A 20,746-nucleotide genomic window follows, 5' to 3' on the forward strand; every position below is an offset into this window, starting at 1 on the left:
TCGGAAACCTTCCGTCTGTGAAAAATTAAGAATTAACATTTGGCGCCTCATACATTTTGTGACTGTCCGATCGCACGAAATCGACGAACTGTGTCAGTGGAATATTTATGTATCTTCTGCAAAAGAGCAGCAGTATTTGTAAAACGTGAATGAATAATTTTATCGTCATGGCTTTGTGGGACAGGTGAAATGGCGCAAAATACAGTAAGAACTATTAAGGCGAACGCAGGACAAGTTCGTCAACAACATGCAACAAGCTCGAGCGTCGATGGAGGAGGAACCCAGCAGCGGGACAGAAGCCAGTCCGAGCCCGCCAGCACCGGGCCATGCACAGGCTCCGAACCTGATGGGGAGCCGTGTGCAACAGCAGCATCATTTTCTCTGAATGTCACTATAAACATCAATGTCCTTTTCATGTTACTTACTGTTCTCTCGTTTGGTTCCCGTCTGTGGAGACTTGAGCAACCAAGGGGTGTGGTGTAAGTATACTTGGATCGCACTTGCAGTTGACTTGGATTTTTTTGGCTCATGATGTTGTGCTTGCAAGCCATCCATGCCCGGCCTGCCTGATAGTGATGGATGGGTAGGCAGCAAAAACCCACATTGATTTACGTGAACACATAAGTTTATGCAAATAAGTAAAGAGCCTTGTAAATTGGAATTGATGTATTGAACAGAGGATACGTGCACTTGAAAACAGATGCAACCCTAGACAGAAAGATCCGTCTGTCCGGAGGACTCTTTTACATTTTGCCATTAACGCTGTCCTCCGTAGACAGACGGAAGGTTGCAGTATGGTAGGTGTCCAACCTACCGACCGGGTCCATAACGACCGGCCGCGCATTATAATGGCATTGCGCGTACAGAAAGAAAATGTACGCATGGGACTACGCGCAACGGTGTTCGATTATTCACTTGGCTACGCTACCGAGTAAAATGTGGCGAAAACAACTAAGTAATTCCCTCTAAATTACCGAAATTTAGCAAAATCGAACAAGGTTTATCGTGTAACTAACGTTACATATATTATAACTAGGCCTACCTTTGCTGACTCGTTGTTAGATGTAGAGTATCCTTCCGTAATAAATTTGACGATTTTGACCGCAAAATTGTCACCGCCGCTTGTACGATCGAGCACACACGTTACACATACACATGACATAAACATTTTGTCGCCCGCTACGACCGTACGAGTTGATGCAAAAACGAGAAATGAATGTGAAAAAACAAACCGACTCATCTAATTTATTTCAATTACGATGAAAAGTTTCCTTATGAAAATCAATTCAAATTCATCAAACGGTCCTTCAAAAGTAATATCGAAGGATTCAAAATATATTCAAATATTATTGGGAAAAAAATGACGGCTAGAAAAAAACAGCGGCCTGTCGAAAAAACGCATTTAAGTGCCCTTTATACGTATTCTCAGGGTGGTCGGTGGAAATGAGCAGGGCAACTGAGTGCGGAAAAAATGACACCCCACGCGTTCGAAGCCGCCATCTAAGAGCGCGTACCTCAGATCGCATTTTCAGTGCGCGCTTGTGAATCCGGAGTATTTTCTCCACACGTGAGTAAAATTTCAGGCCAATTGTGAGATTTTTCACGTTTCTATTGATAGAAAAACGTTAGGTGTCCGGTATTATGGACACCCAACCATACCCATTGCTGTGTGGATGTTCTTAACCACTGTCTCTATGGAAAATTGGGTGAGGTACCTCACCCTTCTCGATTGCGTCTAATTCACGGCCCTAGGTCGGCAAATTTAAGCTTGTATGGTGAAATTAGCTTTTTAAGAATACATAAAACTCACCAGATTAATGAATAATCCAACATTTTAGTAGAATTTCCAACGTAAAACACAGCCTGTCGCGTCGTCACATTCAAACTGCAGAAACATACACTATGAATCTATTAGCCAATCACATGCGAGGTAGTTTCTACGTGTTTGTTTTACTAAAACACGTACCTCGCATGTGGTTGGCTTACAGATTCAAAATGGCGACTTACTGCTCGCGAACGGCGATGTACTGCTCGCGAACGGCGATATTGCGATATCGATAAAATTTCTGCGTTATAGCCGAGTTTATGTGAGTATTTCGATTGCACAATGTGAGAAATTTATCCCAAATATTGCTGCATAATGTGTCATGTCATGTCAAACTTATTTGAATGTAAAAAAGCTGTCTGAAATTTGGTTTATCGTAACGTTTGATCTGTGCGCTACTGCTCCACACAGGAGCCGCAATCATTGACTTCGGTCTGTATACGGAGGGGATCCGTGAAGCCAGACGCAGTCTCCGCGGAACATTCCCCGACGGACAGATACAGACCGATCTTTCGGTCAAATGAAACCCCTGTAAAATGTTGACATTTTATTTGCAAATATGAATATGATTAACATTTCAAATAACACAGGCTATGTCGGTTATTGAATGGCCAAATCATGGTCAGATTGATCAACTCTCATCTATTGTCTTGTGATGTTAATTCACATGAGTTGATATACATATGTGTAGGCCTATATGTATATATAAATCAATGTTAATAGGTGCCAGCATTGTAGTATTTGAAATATCCGCACATGTATGTACACATACTTACCCATGTGAAACATCCACATCCTTTGTTAAGTTGGTCTATAAATTGTGGCCTATAAATTTGAAATCAACAAACAATCTCTGAAAATATATATGGTTTTGTGTTAGGTATGTGAGGTTAAACTTGTTTTGTCTGTCTCCCCGGGAGCACTGTCGATGGGAAAAAAAAGAAGAATGTACGCTTTTGGCAACTGCTCAATAGAACTCCCTATGTTTGTTTTAAATAATTGTATTCCACTTAACCTCTTCTGTACGGCAACCTATAGTGGCCTGCGTATTATTACGGAGTCTATGGGCATATCAGAATTCAGTTTGGAATGGGTTAAGGATAGTCTCCCTGACAGTTGCATTTTGTACCTTCCCATTAGTGTAAAATACTACAGAGCCATCAGTATACACTTAAATGTTAGTGATTAATTTAGTTGCCACATACATGTAGACCAGTCAGCAATAAATGTAAGTTTGATACTTGCATGTGATTTACATTGCAGATTCGACGAAACCCACTTTGGTTTATTCACGAGCTTCTACCTGCGGGGCATATTTTTCTTTGATGTGCATCCACCACTGGGGAAGCTATTGCTCGCTGTCATGGGACATGCTTCTGGTTTCGAGGGAGACTTCGCCTTTGACAAAATAGGACTCGGTGAGGTTTTTGTCACAACAAATTCTGGCTGCAACAAGAGGTGTTCTGTGTGTATTAAGTTCTGATTAAGAATTTGCAGTCTGCAAAACATAAATTAGTAACTTTGGACAGGTAATACCAATATGACATTAATGAGCAGCAATGGCTTGCATAATGTGCAGAATTGTGACCCACCACTGAATCAAGGAGAAATTAGATTCCAGTCTTATTCGCTGTTAATGCCTTATTACTAGTAAAGTCAAATTTATGTCCTCCCTCCAACAAACTCATAGCAAGCTTTTCCATCTTCTTGTGCATAATTAATGCAGTTCAGCCCTTGTAATCAAGTTTTCATGGATAAGTTGGTGCCATGACATGATGCTAGGCAAAGAAATATGCACCAATGATAAGATTTCAACAAAATTTTTTGAAAAAAAAATGTGGTTATTAAGGTCATTATAGTGGCTATGAAGAATTCAAGTTTCATGTGATAGTAAGTGTAGAATGCATGTCAGATATTCAACCCTTCCTTCTTATGAAAATATGCTACCTTTGTTGATGTTGGTTGCACCATCTCTCCATCAGAGTACCCCTGTGATCTTCCAATCTGGTATCTGAGGCTTCTTCCAGCCCTGTGTGGGGCGCTGCTCACCCCCCTCAGCTACCTTGTACTGGAGGCGATGGGGTTCAACCAATGGACAGCTGCCCTTGGGGCCATTCTTGTCCTTTGTGGTAAATACTTACCACAGCATGTTAACCCGTTAAAGACGAGTCTCGAGTATATTCGGGCAGGTGTCTATAGAATATGCATGTTGTAGCAAAATCAGTCCATCCTCGATAGGTTAAAGGGATTGTATAGTTTTGGTTGAGACCTACTTCAGGTTTCTAGAATTTTTTGGTGAGATAATGAGAAATGTCTTATGAAATATGAAAGAGCATATAATTCCAAGAGGGATTCAACGTTAATTTGATGAAAATTGATTTTGAAATGGCTGAGAACTCCAAAACAGAGCAATCCTAGTAAAAGGTGCGACCAACCTTTTATTAGGATTGTTTGTTTTACTTTGTTTTTCTTTGTCTCAGCCATTCCATAACTGATTTTCATCTAATAAACTTAGAATTCCTGTAAGAATGGTATGCTCTGTATGATTCCATAAGTGGTTTCTTGGTATCTTGCAAAAAGTGAAAAGCCCAATTCTCATCTCCACCAATGCTGTACCATCCCTTTAACCCACTGAGGACGGGCTGATTTTGCTACAACACGCATTTCCCATAGACACTTGCCCGAGTATACTCGGGACTCGTCCTCAACGGGTTAGTGACCACTTGAAGTTGTCTTTATACCACAAATTATCAAGCTCTGCTATAAACATACTACTCTCTGTCTGTGCCTCGATGTAGCAGCAATAAACATGATGTATTAAAGTTATTGCTGTTTTAGAGTTTTGTAGGATCAAGAAGAAATGGGTAGATTGTACATCAAAAGCTCTAGTGCTTTAATAGAAGGTGCTAGGTTCATATCATTAGGTAGACAGGTTAGCTTTGATTTTCTGTCTTTGGTATCAAAAGTTACTACTTATGAATCATACCCTATTTAATCCTATGAGTAGATGGATGAAGTGACCAGTTGAACTTATTTTGATGTCCAGTCCATAACGTTTGATTAATTTTTTGAATGACATGATTGTTAGCAATAATAATTTTGGTCCAGAATTATCTCTCTGTAATAGTTATGATTGCTAATATTTGTTGATATGATAATAGTAATTATGAGCATTCATAGCTTCACCATAATCATAGTTACAATAAGATATCGTTATTGTTATATTATTGCAACAATACTATTACGGACAACGTAGCCCAAAATGAAATATCTCTGGCACCATTTGGAACAGAGGCACAAAAATGGTGATACAACATAACGATACTTCTCATTTCTCTCCTGAAAACAGACAACTCCCTCTTGACTCAGTCCAGGTTCATTCTAATGGACACCATGCTGCTGTCTTCCAACCTGCTGGCTTTTTTGGCTCTCCTCAAATTCAGGCAACTCCATCACAGGTACCCTGCACAAGAGTGATTAGGCAGCTTTAAATTTATGACGCTAATGCAATGATGTACCTCCTCCCAGGTAGCATAATTTATCTGTTGCACTCCCTCACCAAGTTGTGATGCACAGCGGCTTTAGATTTTGTGAACACGCAGCATATACAAAAATGGCAACAAGAAAGTTACCTACAATCTGCTGTGGCAGTGGCAGTCATTCTAGTGTTATACAAGAAGTGTTAATCTCATGGTGAAATGGTACCTGATCATGTTGAAATACCTATAGTGAGTGCTGTGGTAAATAAAAATATTTGACATTTTTCCACAACAAGTCTTTCTTGTTCAGCTCTTTTGAAATGACGCAACAAGGGCCATTTTGCTCTGATTCTTATGTCTCTTAGGCCCGAATTCACAAACGTGGTACAATTTAAACCATGGTTTAAACCATGGTCTATGCGAATTTCTTCTGCGTAAATACGATTGACAGATTGTGTACGCCAACAGACGTCCAGTAGCAAACGCGTATTGATACACGCATGTCAACGGTACGCCTATTTCACGCTTATTTTAGACCATGGTCTAAATTTGTACCATGGTCTAAGTTTCAACCACCTTTGTGAATTATGGCCAAAGAGTTTATTTTGCCATAAAGACACAGATTACTTGTGGCATAATACATTATGTCAAAAACAAAGAGAAAAAAAAAAGAGGGCACATGCCAGGGAACTGTGAAGGATGTCTCTTTTGTTAAAAAAGAACAAAAACAACAAATGTGGGAAGCTCTTTTCAAAAATGAGATGTGAAATATTGTAAAGTGATGCGACATCGATGACTGAGCTTCTTGTCGTCTCTGTCTTCTTCCATCTCGACGTTGTCACGACAGGGCGTTCACCCTCCACTGGTGGCTGTGGCTGGTATCCCTCGGAGTCTTCACCACGTGTTCTGTCAGGTATGCAAAATGGAGAACGAGGCACACACTACTCACATTGCACATGTACATGTGTGTGCATGGGCATGTGGAGAGCTGCAATGACAAGATTAATTGTACCTGTTCTCATACGACATATAGTAAATGTGGCAAGGCCTCAATGTGCGTGGAATGTGAAGAGATTAAAAGAGTTGAAAGTGGAAGATGAGAAAGAGTGCCATTATTAAAATAGAAAAGGAAAGATTGAGGACAGAGGCAGACATGTTCTGAATTCATAGACATAGCAGGCTGATATTGAAGATACTTCTCATTTTTCTGCCAAAAACAGACAACTCCCTCTTGACCCAGTCCAGATTCATTTTAATGGACACCATGCTGCTGTCTTCCAACCTGATGGCTTTTTTGGCTCTCCTCAAATTGTTTTAGTTCTCCTAAATTGTTTTAGCTCACCTCAAATTGTGCGTAGTCTTGCCGCATCAGGCGTATTGCTTAGTGAAGGCAATTGTCTCGCCACATCAGACGTTTGGCGTAACGGCAAAGACAATAGCTGCATCCTCCGTATAGATTATAGGCTACTACTACTATGACTATGGCTACTCTTCCTATCAGTTGTATATTCGTTGTCATTACTACTATCACGAGCATCATCATTGTCATCACCATTGTCTACATTGTTACTGTTATCGTAATTATTGATATTGATACAACAATTCCTACCCTACTAGTACTACTACTACGAATATCAAAGATTTCGAGCACTGTCACCTACTATATCATCACTAAAATTATTACATCCTGTTCTTTTTGGAGACACCCATGCATTGTTATCTCAGATATTTTGATCCTCGTCCTGATTTCTTTTTTGGGTTTGTTTGTTTGTTTATTGGCACATAGCATCAAGTACTGTGGAGTTTTCACTGTGATCGTCATCCTTGGCATCGTCGTGTTCGATTACTGGTGCATAGTGGGTGATAGGAGTGTCTCAAATGTAAGCATTAAGAATTCATGAGGAGTAATTCATTTTCACAGCACACTTGAATGTTTGTTGATGTTTCTTTCTTTCCTCTTCTCCCTGTAGTTGAATTTGAAAGCTTTACAAGTAACCAATAATGATGCAACTGTGCATCTGTTTGAGCTGGAATGGAGATTGCATATAGAACAAGATGTTGCTATATTACGCAGAGACTCCAACTCTCCCGTTTTCGAAGGGAGATCTCCCGCCGAAAACCCATTTTTGCAAAATCTCCCGTTCTCCCGCTTATGATTTAATTTCTCCCGCCCTGGCTCTGTGTCTCCCATTGGAAAGGATTGCTATCGTATGTTGAAAAAATAAGCCTTAGATAGCACTAGAGAGCATCTAGAACCTGGGAATTTCGCGCTTCGCGCACATCAACTTGGAATCTCCCGTTTGCTGGGGGTTTCAGGCGGGAGAATCTCCAGATCAGAAGGTGCTTTGGGTTGGAGTCTCTGATTACAATATGTATGTCAGTCTATAAAGACATTAGGTCGTTGGCAAACAATCACGTTGGTTGTCATAGGAATTCTATGTGATGGAGGAAAAGTTACAATTCAATGCCTGAAGAATGCTCTCAATGTATTCTATATTAGCTCTGGTACTAGAGAATGTTGATATATTTTTATGAAAATGTTTTGTCATAATTCTGAAGACATTTTAGTAGATATGCCAAGGTAAAATATTTTCCTGAACGTCTGTTTTATGCCTGTGAGTCTATGGGAGTTGAATAAATTTAGTGGATTTGTAAGTCCTTTGCAAGCAACAGATCAGAATTATCATGAAAGCTAGAAAAAATATTGCATTAAAAATGATAGATACATGTAGGCATAGTGAGGGGATTTGTAATGTTGAGTAAGTTGCAATTCTCTCACCTGTTGTGTAGCATTTGTGAATCTTTTGTATAAACCAGAGTCTGATTTGGTTTGCATTCATTAGGTGTTGCATAGCTGGACACATTTGGACAAACTATCTGGTTGCCAAAGACAATTTTCTGTCTTAGAGATTTATATAAAATCTGAATACATAACAATGCTCCATTATCAGTACTTACTACTGAGAAAATGTCAGATGCAAATATCCCTTGTGCTGTGATATCATGGTCGCTACTCCTTATATAACAAACTGTTTTATCCTACATCAGTCCCACCTATTGAAACACACGTTGGCCAGAGTCATGCTCCTAGTAGGGCTCCCCATGGTCCTGTACTCCTGCATATTCTACGTCCACCTTGGTGTCCTCCATCGGAGCGGTCCCCATGACAACCGCATGAGCAGCGCCTTCCAGGCATCACTTCAGGGCGGCTTGTCCAACATTACCAGGGGTCAGCCGACGGAGGTTGCGTTTGGCTCACAGGTCAGTCACACATCTCTGCACATGTGAGGTTACAAGTTGTTTGTTTGTTTTTTAAATGTAGTCCCTTTGGATATCGCTGTGCACAATCAAAAGTTCCTGAACACACAGAATATATTATAGAATGGGTAGCGAGAATCCTGCAATCTGATTGGTCGAGAGCTATGTGTTGATTTTTACTGGCCGCACGCTACGTACGCTGAGTCACAGTGGTAAACATGTTATCGCGCACTTGTAGCAAGAGTACGCGTACTTGTAACAAAGGTTTGCGCACTAAGCAAGTGTTCGCGCACTCAGGTTGGCCATGCGTCCAGTAAATACTGATGCATGGCTGGCCGTGCGTCCAGTAAAAACTGATGCATGCTCGTTTACGGCAAGCCAAAAGGAAATGCATCCAGTAATTTTGTCATCGGGTAACACGATAAAAAAAATAGGTTTTTGACGAGAAAATTACCCATTCTATAAGTCAGATGACGCACATGTCTTTTCGTGCGTCAGTCGGAATATAGTGTGCATGCGGTAACTATGGAATTTAGCCTAAACCCACTCGGCTTCGCCTCGTGGGTTAAGCATTCCATAGTTACCTTATGCACACAATTCCGACTGACGCACTCAGACCTGTGCGTCATTTGTATACTAAGAGTGGGACTGGTATGTCTGATATCAAAAGAAGAACGCATCTTAAGAGCAGATTTTGGCAAGCAATCATGTTGTGTTTTTGCTATAGTCTTATTTATGATGATCTTTGGGTCTTTAAAATCATTTCATGGCATTGATCAAAACTGATTGCACCTCAAGTTTTTAATACAAGTAGATCTGTCTTAGTGAATGGCTTTTAGCTGTTAGTGTTGTAAAAGAAAATAAAAAGATATGTTTAGTCAGGTTTTAATACATAATTTATTAACATGTATGACTGGTTGATAATGCCTGCAAATCTAGAACCAGATTTTTATCACAGTTCTCTGTTTCATTCATGCTCTTAGATTACGCTTCGTCACACTCATGGTTCAGTGTGCTGGCTCCACTCCCATGCCAACACATACCCACTGCGGTATTCAGAGAGTCGAGGTAGCAGCCTACAGCAGCAGGTCACGTGTTATTCATTCAAGGTATGGTATCTGCAAAGAGGAAACTCTCTAGATGTATTTATAGTCAGATTTTTTTTTGGGGGGGGGGGCGGGAAGGGGTCGGATTTAAGCTAGAGTAAGGATGTCTTAGAGTTGAGAGAAACATTTTACATTTTACAAGCACTCTGTAGACTTTATGTCATCAATAGACTATTTGCTTGTCAAGATTTTTGTGAGCTAACATCTAATTTCTCAAAATAGTTTATCCAATAACTGCAACGTTAATGAGCAACTTCAGAAAACTTTGCATTACAATTATCATAATTATTGTTTTATTGTGTGTGTTTTTTTTTTTTGGAGGGGGGGGGGAATGTTTTTAAATTTGGTTTCTTTTTATGTAAAACTTTCTTTCCTTAATTTTGGTATAGGTAAGTATAGGTAAACCACTTATGTGTTTGCAGCATATTGTCTCCTTGTATTACACACAGGGGCTTAGCGGCATCAGGAAATATGAAACCAGAAGTGGGTAAGATGCTGCATCAGGAGGCTGCATGAAGTTCATTTCTTGTGAGGATTCATGACCGTTTTATGAAATTTTGCTGTCATCGTATCTTCGCAGGATGTGAACAACTGGTGGATAGTGAAGGACCCCCGTCAGCTGTCGCTAGGAGTGGAAGACCCGCCCAGACCGGTCAGGCATGGAGACATCATCCAGCTGGTACACGGGATGACGGGACGCAGGCTGAACAGGTGAGCTGTGGCTCCTCCGCCTGTTACCTAGCAACAGATTTTTTATCCATCTTGAGAATACAAGGACTTGCTGTTTTGTGCTAACATCTTATTGTAAGTTGCTTGAAGTAGTCTGTCGGTTCTTTTCTACACTATGAGTGATGAACTAGTGATAAAATGATATGCAAAAAAGACAAAACAAAAATGATAATGAATTATGCAACTGTCAATCAGCTGTGCTCCTACATGGAAATTGGGCTGATGTTTGTTTGTTTTTTTAATTTGTTTTCATTGCTAACTCACTTCATAAAGATAAGATCATAAAGGGAAAAAAGAAGAATATGAAGACGGATATGCAAGTGAAACGAGGGATTGCGTAAATTTAGTGGCATTAACGAAACACATCTGCTCTTCCGTGGGTTCCTTTGAGAGTTTCAGCTGTTGATTTCAGTGTATAGTGTCTGGCTTGCTATTTGTTTTGTTTTTTTGTCTTCAGCCACGACGTGGCAGCCCCAATGTCGCCCCAGTTCATGGAGGTCTCCTGCTACATTGACTACAACATCTCCTTCCCCGCCCAGGACCTCTGGAAGGTGGTGAGTTGCAAGGGGGCTGCTTGATTCAGACTCTCTATTTCTCACTATCTTCTTATCACTTTTACTGGTATGTTTTCATCTCTATGCCATGTCTTTTCCTTTCTGCCCAGAGATGACAGCTGATTCCTTTTTTTTTTTTTTTTTTCTTTTTTTGCAGTATTTTGCACTTCTTTTTTTTTCTTTTTTTTAAACCAAAGATACTGCAGGTTTCCGAGAAAATTATTTTACTCCCCCCCCCAAAAAAAGAAGAAAATCATAATACTGAATTTGTCTATTGCAGAAAAGGGAAAGATACTACTTTTCCACCAAAAATATGTCTTTTCATCCCTTAGAATCCTGCAATGCTGTTATCAAGTTTTGCTTTTCTGACTGTCTGTCTGTCTGTCTGTCTGTCTGTCTGTCCTTCTGTCTGTCCTTCTGCCCATTTGGCTACTTTGCCAAGAGTACACATATATTCATTCAATGTCTGTTTATTGTTGTTCTAGACACACATGGATACAGATGTAGATACATTGGTAGATCTGTCATGCATAAATACAAATTTATGCACATATCTAATTGTAGATGAATATGCATATGTGTATGTGTGAATGTAGAAATATGCCATGGAATTCGAGATTCTCTACAAAAGGGCTGACAGTCCGTAGCATTTAAATCTATAGAGTGTTTAAACAATTGACTCTCGATCTGTCTTTACTTGAGGAGTATCTGACTCATGCTCAAAACTGGCGTCACTATAGCCCCTTTTACACTTCACAGATCGCATCATGGATGACCACGGATCGGCGATCCGGGATCACCCGTACTGTTTCCGGCATGACCGTGTTGACTCCGTAAAGTCATCCGCCATTCTCCTTGATCATCCGGCATGTCCGCGGAAAAGATTAAGCTTGCTTAATTTTTTATCCCGGACATCATGGATGAAAATCAATACGAACTCTTCCTTGTTGGCACCATCTACTCCATATTGCCTCCGTACTCATTCCGGGACAATCCGTAAAGACATCGGGACGTCCGTATTAGCATCAGATCCATCCGGGATGAAAAATTTGTGTATTTTGCCAATATAAGCTCATAAAGTCCATGAAATTGGCTCACACCTTATCCCATCAGTTCAGCCATCAATCCCTCATACTGTCCGTGTAGTGGCCGCCTGAGAAACTTCAGTGACCCACACACACCTCCTCACTGTTTTTGTGTGTGTGTCTTGATTTGTTTTGTTTTGTTTTGCTATGTTTATGTCATGATGTTTCGGCAAAATGAGAGTTTGCAACAAAGAGATTTGCCATTATGATGTCGAAAAGCAGAGACGTATGTAGGTTGCTGCAGATTTTCTGGTGTGCTTGTTATACTTAGCTCAGGAGGCATGCTGATTAAGTATCAAAAGCAAAAGCAAATTCATTCCATCAACATTTTTGGGAAATCCCTGTAAAGATCACGAAGGGACCAAGTTGCATCCGTGCTCTTCTTTGATATCTATGTTAGCTCCGTATCGTTTCCGCTGTGGCCCGCGTTCATTCCTTGTTTGTCCGTGTAGGCACCATACTTGTCCATGTAGCCTCCGCACTTATCCGTGTAGACACCCAGTTGGGATCGTATCCACACCGGCATTGATAGGAAAATCAATATTTTGCGTGCCGGAACACCACGGATGACGATCTGTGGTCATCCGTGAAGCAATCTGTGAAAGTGTAAAAGGGGCTTTAGGGATGAGATGTACACGGACACTAGCTGCTGATATTAAGATGCAGTCATGTATATCACTTTTTATCTTCGTTTTCTTCTCCAGGAAATTGTAAATGGTGACACCCAGGGCAATGTATGGAATGCCATCCATTCTCACATCAGATTGATACATGTCAACACCTCTCAAGCCATTAAGGTAAGTCAGCTTTAAAATTCCACAAGCGGTCAAAATGATATCACCGCTCCTTGCATTGTAACAAAAATGGAGTCATGCATATTGAACAAACGTATCAATTATTTTCATGCAATCAAACTACATGACTTTTCATTCCATTTTGATTGCACAGCATTGAAGAATTGCCACATCAATGGGTCAGTGAGATCCTGGAACTTTTTCATATTCTTTTTCTTGCAGTTCATAATTATGATGCATCATATATGCATTTAATATACTATTCAACTTCAACTTTGATATTGTTACAATCATTTCTACAACATTATTTCTCCATTTTGAGAAGACAGAGGATCAGAAACTGTCAATATTTGAAGCTATTCTGGATATCTTAACAGTTCTAAGCTCTCGTGCATACTCAGATGTAGCTAAAGTTGTCATCCCAGTCCAAAAACCAGAGTGAGACTGACCAACATTGTCTTAGATGTTTGGCTGCCACATACATTTTGACAAAATGGGTAACTTATTTCTTTGTATCTGGGTCTATTTACATTATAATGATTGTAATGAGTTTGTTGTGTGTGGACAATGTTATTGCTGACCGATAGGGATTGTCCATTCTCTTCTCCAGCTGACCGGTCAGCAGCTGCCCGACTGGGGTTTCCACCAGCTGGAGGTGGCCACAGACAAGATGCTGTCCCAGGATGCCAACATCTGGAATGTGGAGGAGCACAAGTACTCCATCGGTATGGAGTATTTCTCTGTAGAAAGGAGAAGTTAGTGGATATGGCACTGTGGAATTAGTTAAATCCCAGAGAAGACTGCTTTCAGCAATTTGTCCATATTTACCAGGCCACCTTTGATTTTCATTTTATTTATTCCGTTTTATTTTCACAGGATAGCCTTTTCAGTTAAAAAACTGATTTACCAAGGGGGCTCTGCATAAAAACAATACAAAATACATACAAAGTTGCATACAAAAGTACAGTACTGACTGACTGAAAGAAAGACCATGTGTATTTCTGCTTTCGATATTTTTTTTTTGTGTGTGAGTGTGTGTGTGTGTGTGTGTGTGTGTGTGTGTGCGTGTGTTTGAGTGATTATGTGTGTGTCTGTCTGTCTGTTTGTCTGTTTGTGTCTGTGTCTGTGTCTATTTGTGTGTGTGTGTGTGTGTGTGTGTGTTTGTAAAGCGAGGTAAAGATTAATTTGAAGGTTGAAGGATGAATGGATGAATATGTAAGTTATGATGTAATAGACAAATTGAAAATAATCATACTGTAATTCGAGCAACGTTTGTCTGTCTGTCTGTCTGTTTGTCTGTATGTTCCTCTACTCCTCCCAGGTCCTTGGTCCGATCTCCATCAAACTTAGTGGGTGGATGCAGGTTCACCGCGAAATTGCCCTTGAGGGGTTCATTTTTGGAAAGGTCAAGGTCACTGGGGTCAAAGGTCAAATAACTGTTTTTCGCTATTCCTTGGGATTCCCCCGAAATATCCGCAATGGGGATTTCTCAGGTGTAGGCCTACTTATATGGGGATTCCCCCCAGAAATATCCTCAATGGGGATTTCCCAGGTGTAGGCCTACTTATGCTTCCAGCAAGTTTGGCCAAGATCGGACCAAGGAGTAGCGCAAAACAGTTATTTGACCTCCGTTGACCCAGTGACCTTGACCATTTCTGGGGGAATCCCCATAGAGGATTTCTGGGCACTGGCTGAAGCCAAACAAGCATGATACATGTACTCTCTGATAGTACGGATCATTCCACTCCTTTCTGTTGGACAAGCCCATGTCACACGACATTTCCCTATTGCAGATTTCAACAACATCAAAATTATCACTTCAAATGGACATTTCCCTGGCAAAGAAGGCACATATCGTCGCTGGGGTAACAAGACCTCGTATCTCAAAAATGACAAATGTTCAGGAGAGCAAAAAAACATGGTGGCCAAAGCACTGTAGTGAATGGGAAAGCCTTTCCTTTGACATGTCATGGTGGCTTCATTTTTGGAGTAAGACAGTTGGGATTTGGCCAAGACATCACTTGACCCATTATTTGACCATTAAGCCAAAAAAAAAAAATTTTGACATTTTTGAGATACGAGGTCTTGTCACCCCATCGACGATATACAGATAATGTTGTATACAGAGAAGTTCTCACTTAAATTGTAAGTACATACCAAACTACTGCGATAACTTCATCATAGCCCCCCCCCCCCCCCCCCCCCCCCCCCCCCCCATGCCCCACTTCGGCTGATTGAGCACTCCCCGGGTACATTGACTAGTTAATTACAAATTGACCAAATATAGTGATGGTGAATCCATTTACCCCGATGAGAATTTCCAGACACAGATGCATAATTCTCTATTAAAGCATTTATGTTCATAAGCAGGAGAAATCTAGAAAAATCTCTGATGAAATAAGCCAATTGTTGCATTTGATCTGATGTATCTGATGCATTTCCTGTTACTTAGACATGGCAACCTACGCAGTATAAACTCTCATGAATGAGGTGGAATGTGATATAAAGATTCCATGTGTTGTGTCTTCATATTCCATTCTTTATGTAGATAGTGAAGAAGAAACATGGAGAGAGGCAAGAGAAATTGGATTCTTCAGCAAATTTTGGGAGTTGCAGGCAAGTATCTGACATTCTCTGTGAACTCATTTGTGTGTGTGTGTGTGTGTGTGTGTGTGTGTGTGTGTACTTGTTCTGGTAAGAATGTGTAATAATTTCTTAGTTTTATGTGACTTTGTTTGTCTATGCAAAATCCATATACAGCAAATCTAACTTTCAAGCTTTCTTCCATCTTGGGTGATGACATTCTCCATCAGTTGGTGCAAGGTTGTTTGTGGTGTGATATTTGAAACTCATTGTTTTTCATTTTCCTCTACTTACCCTAGAAAAGCAGTGCAAAGTGAGACTGATAGTTGTATTGAAATATGCTTATGAGGCATCTACATACGTCAAACCTCACATGGCATACTTCCCCTTGATAAGTTCACCTCGCTCAACAATAGCTCACATGGGCAGATTGTATATGTATTGTTTGGGGTTTTTTATCCTTAATGGAAGCATGGGATAATCGCCGTCTTTTATTCCCTCTGTCATCGTCCCATGCAGATACTAACATCGCCCTTGAATAGGATGTTTGATCTTGAAGTACCATGGATTTTCTATGTGTGTTCTGATTTGTCCCTTAATACCATGAAAGTTATCTAGTGAGTGATGTTCTGTCCTTCAGCATCATGAGGTGTCCTTATTTGTAATGAGTAATGTACGGGAGCTATGGCGTAGTGGAAAAGACTCTTGACGTTCAGTGGGAGGTCCTGAGTTCAATTCCCATCAAGGACCTGCTTCCTTGGACAAGATGTTTTTACCCACCATGTCCCCATGACCGAGTTGTTATAAAAAGAAAATATACCTGGCAATGCTAGCTAGGGTAATGATACTGGCAGGGCAATCTGATAGAGCATTGGCAACACTGCAGAGGTTATGCTAGATTTTAAAAAAAGACCATGTTATATTACCGTTATTATCCTTGATGATCATGTTACATTATTTTGTGTTTTGTGAAGTACGGTAATATGTTTTTCTTATGATGTTTTCTTCTTTTTTTTCCATAGTGGAAGATGTTGGAAGCAAATAAGATGGTGGTCGATGACCACAAGTATCGGTCAGACCCCATTGAATGGCCACTAATGGAGAGGGGTATTGCCTACTGGATGGATAGCAACTCCAATGTAAGTTAGCTCTCAGGATAGTAATTCTTATATTATGAATGGAATTAGTACTGTTGTGTCTATTGTTATCGTTAATGATTGTCATTACTACTACTACTATCATTATCATTATCATCATCATCATCATCATCATTGGCAATTTTATTTCAACCAGAATTAATCTGATAATGATTAATCATAAATTTTGTTGGTACAGTTGATAAATTATGCAATATTTGTCTGAAAAAGTAGGTGAGTATGTTGATATGTTTTGTCATATGTCATGGGAAAATTACACCAACTGTCAGAAGTCACATGAAATGCAGTGGTCCTGTTTTCCTTTCTTCCAACCCACCGATCACATATGCGTTGTGTATGGTGACTAGCTAGATGTGCAAAGAGACTTGAATATGAATAGTCATGAATGTTATGAATAGTGTTTCTTGTACACAGCCTCATTATCTAAAAAAACGTAAGTATCGAATTTAGTTTGAATGAGGACAAGTGTAGTTCCTGAAAGGACCAGGACAACAATAATGAATGTAACTCCCTAGGATTACCTTAACGTTTTGTATCTCTTATCTTTCCCCTTCATTTTGATTTTTTCAACCGTAAGGCTCAGATTCATTTTCTTGGCAATGCAGTCCTATGGTGGTCGGCGAATGTTGGAATTGTCGTCTACCTTGTCGTCACGGTGATATTTACACTGAGGTATCAAAGAGCCTGCAGTGACCTAAGCAGAGGTAAGGGCATCTCATTTGCTTGTCTCTCTGTGTGTTTGTTGTCACATCATGATTAAAGGGATGGTATAGTATTGATTGAGAAGGGGATTCAGCTTCTAACTTTTTGCGAGATTATTAAAAGCTACTCTTATGAAATATTAAAGAGCATACAATTCTACAAGGAATTCAAAGTTTATTTGATGAAGATTGGTTTTAAAAAGGCTGAGATATCCCAAACAAAGTAAAACAGAGTGATCCTAATGAAAGGTAGGTCCCATTTTTTATTAGGATTGTGTTGTTTTGGATATCTCAGCCCCTTTATAACTGATCTTCATCAAATAAACTTTTACAACTCTCAAAGTTATATGTGCTTTCATGTTTCTCAATAGATATCTATGATTATCTCACAAAAAATTTGTAAACTTGAAGCCCTGTCTCAACCAAAACTATACCATTCTTTTAAGACACTTTTTACTTTGATGTTGGAACAATCATAGAAGTGCCACCCAACCCCTCCCCCCCCCCCCCCGATGTAGGCACTGAATGCTTTCTAATAAACTTTTCAAAGTTTTATTCATTCATTCTGACGTTCCATGATTGTAAAAATATGTTTGTATCTTCCCGATATAAAATGGATCTGTTTGTCTGCCTATCTCTTTTTATCTCTCCTCTATCTGTCTATCTATCTGTCTATCCATTCATCTGTTTCTCTCCCTCATTTAGATGAATGGATGAGGCTTCTTTTGACAGGCGCCCTCTTTGTTGCCTGGCTGCTGAACTACCTGCCGTACTTCGCCATGGATCGCACGCTCTTCCTGCACCACTACTTGCCGGCCCTCCTGTGCAAAATTCTGCTCCTGGCGTCCTTGACTGAAATTGTCTACATGCACGTCCTAAGGTAAGAACATTTACAGAACATTGCTAACACTAATATTGTGTAAGTCACATTAGCAGGAATCATACTATAATTCGAGCAATGTTTGTCTGTCTGTCTGTCTGTATGTTCCTCTACTCCTCCCAGGTCCTTGGTCCGATCTCCATCAAACTTAGTGGGTGGATGCAGGTTCACTGCGAAATTGCCCTTGAGGGGTTCATTTTTGGAAAGGTCAAGGTCACTGGGGTCAAAGGTCAAATAACTGTTTTTCGCTACTCCTTGGGATTCCTCCAGAAATATCCTCAATCGGGATTTCCCAGGCGTAGGCCTACTTATATGGGGATTCCCCCAGAAATATCCTCAATGGGGATTTCCCTAGGTGTAGGCCTACTTACGCTTCCAGCAAGTGTGGCCAAGATCGGACCAAGGAGTAGCGCAAAACAGTTATTTGACCTTCATTGACCCAGTGACCTTGACCATTTCTGGGAGAATCCCCAAGCCAAACAAGCATGATACATGTACTCTCTGATAGTACGGATCATTCCACTCCTTTCTGTTGGACAAGCCCATGTCACACGACATTTCCCTATAGCAGATTTCATGAGACTCCACCAATTTATCAACCAATACCAAACTACTGCGATAACTTCATCATAGCCCCCCCCCCCCCCCCCCCCCCATGCCCCACTTCGGCTGATTCAGCACTCCACGGGTACATTGACTAGTACTGCTAACATTCATAAAGGGAGGGGGAAGCAAAGGGATGATGCAAATTGGCCAGCCCATACTGTGTATTCATCCCATTGAGCTTGTGGAACTTTGTTGAGAGATGATGAAATTTATCGTATTCTGGATCAGGGAACATGTCTTCTAATAGTGAATGATCATACCGCGTAGAATGGGGGCACTGTTGCGTACAATGGTGGATGTGACTCCCGACTACCAACTGGAGGACCCACAGCAAGTTCAATTCCTGCCAAGTGCTTACATCCTTGGACAAGATGTTTTTACCCACTATGTCCCTCTCGACCCAGGTGTATAGATGGGTACCTGGTAATGCTAGAGTAATAATAATAGCAGGGCCCCCTTGTGGTAAAACTGAAGAGACGACCCTGGATAAATAAAGACGTAATTAACCTTTAATGAGGATCTGCAAATGAGACATTGATGGTCGTATGAATGCTGCAGCAGGAGAACCACACTACTCATTTGTTTGGCAGTTATAAATCTGATATATAATGCTCCTAGTGACAACAGAATTTCTACATAATTATGGTATGTGTGTTGGCTTTCCAAACTCTCTGATTATCTATACATACCCTGTACAGGTGTTTGTTTAGTAATAATAGTAATAATAATAATAATGATAATAATAGTGGCTATTTGTATAGTGCACAGGTCCACTTTTCAGTGCTCATGGCACTTCAAAAATGAAAATATATCATATATTTACATGCATATACATATTCAAACATTTAGCCAAGAGACTACTGTAAAAGTGGAAATTTTCGCAGAGTTGAAATTTTCACGCATTTCGCGCAATCAGAAACTAGCGCGAAAATAAAAGCACACAAATATTTTTGCTTGCCATATGATCCTGTAGTTGATGTCTTGATACCGCGGAATTTAAAACATGCGAAACTCTTCTTATCTGGCCAAGCGCGAAAAATTAGTTGCGCGGAAATATCCAATTTTACCGTAGTGTATGCATGGTATTTTTTGCAGTGTTTTAATATTTTACGGATTTCAAAAGTCGACTGACATTGGCGATATTAACAACTCACAAAAATATTGCCTCCTGGAACACAAATACACTGTACATATTGTCAACAAGAGGGGACATCATGCACTAACTATTCTTATGAAAAGGGATAATTAATATTTTTCCTTCTGTCAGTATAGGTCTCAAACAAAATCTACTACTTGTGTAATTATCTTGTCCCATTTGGTGAAAGATTGTACTCACAAAATATAATGCAAAATAGTGGCCTTCGATTTGCTCCTGTTTGGAGTCCTCCTACACTGCCAATAAATCAGCAGCTTTCATAAGTACATTTCAACATCAGGGCCCTATTTCATAAGAAGTTGACATGATAGCAACTCTTGCTGGAATGGCAATTGTCATGGTAACAACAAGAATCCAGCTTCCTGATTGGCTGTTGCTGTGGGAAGTTGCCATTCCAGCAAGAGTTGCCATCCTGACATCTCTTTTATGAAACAGGGCCCTGATCATCCACACGCTTTGAAAATGTAAGGAGAGGGTGATCAAAGAAGTTCTTTCCCGTTCCATTGAAAATCTCCAGGAGTGCAGCGCAGCGGAGCATCTTTCTCAGCCTCTTGGCCGTCTGGCTGACCTCTGTCCTGCTGACCTTCAAGGCCTTCCTGCCCCTCTGCTACGGCACGAGGGCGTTGTCCGAGGAGGAGATCGAGGAACTGCGCTGGAACGAAGACTGGGGCTTCCTTGTTCATGGGAAGATGATCAGTTAGGTCGTCCACATGACTGCTGACATCATAAAAGGAATATGATTCCTTGTTTTATTGTTTTGAGTGTTTACTCATTCATAATGGAGTTTTAATGTGCTTTATTTTACCATCTGGTTTTTGTTGTGGTGAAGTGGT

The 20,746-nt window shown here is 40.4% G+C and overlaps 1 protein-coding gene across 1 annotated transcript; it reads left to right on the top strand.

The window, feature by feature from the left end:
* Positions 1-97: 97 nt before the first annotated feature.
* On the top strand, positions 98-20,614 carry LOC139719844 (protein O-mannosyl-transferase 1-like). Its single transcript, XM_071631228.1, has 17 exons — positions 98-479; positions 3,089-3,243; positions 3,808-3,954; positions 5,175-5,283; positions 6,152-6,217; positions 7,091-7,184; positions 8,353-8,565; positions 9,546-9,671; positions 10,249-10,379; positions 10,855-10,951; positions 12,741-12,833; positions 13,441-13,555; positions 15,379-15,446; positions 16,436-16,552; positions 17,148-17,274; positions 17,977-18,151; positions 20,431-20,614. Exons 1-17 carry the CDS (start codon positions 190-192, stop codon positions 20,612-20,614), a joined length of 2,307 nt encoding a protein of 768 aa, XP_071487329.1. The 5' UTR covers positions 98-189.
* The last annotated feature ends 132 nt before the right edge of the window (positions 20,615-20,746 follow it).

Source organism: Diadema antillarum, unplaced genomic scaffold, assembly GCF_040938485.1.
Source record: "Diadema antillarum isolate AM-2024a unplaced genomic scaffold, OU_Dant_1.0 scf00000115, whole genome shotgun sequence".
NCBI classification, from domain to species: domain Eukaryota; kingdom Metazoa; phylum Echinodermata; class Echinoidea; order Diadematoida; family Diadematidae; genus Diadema; species Diadema antillarum.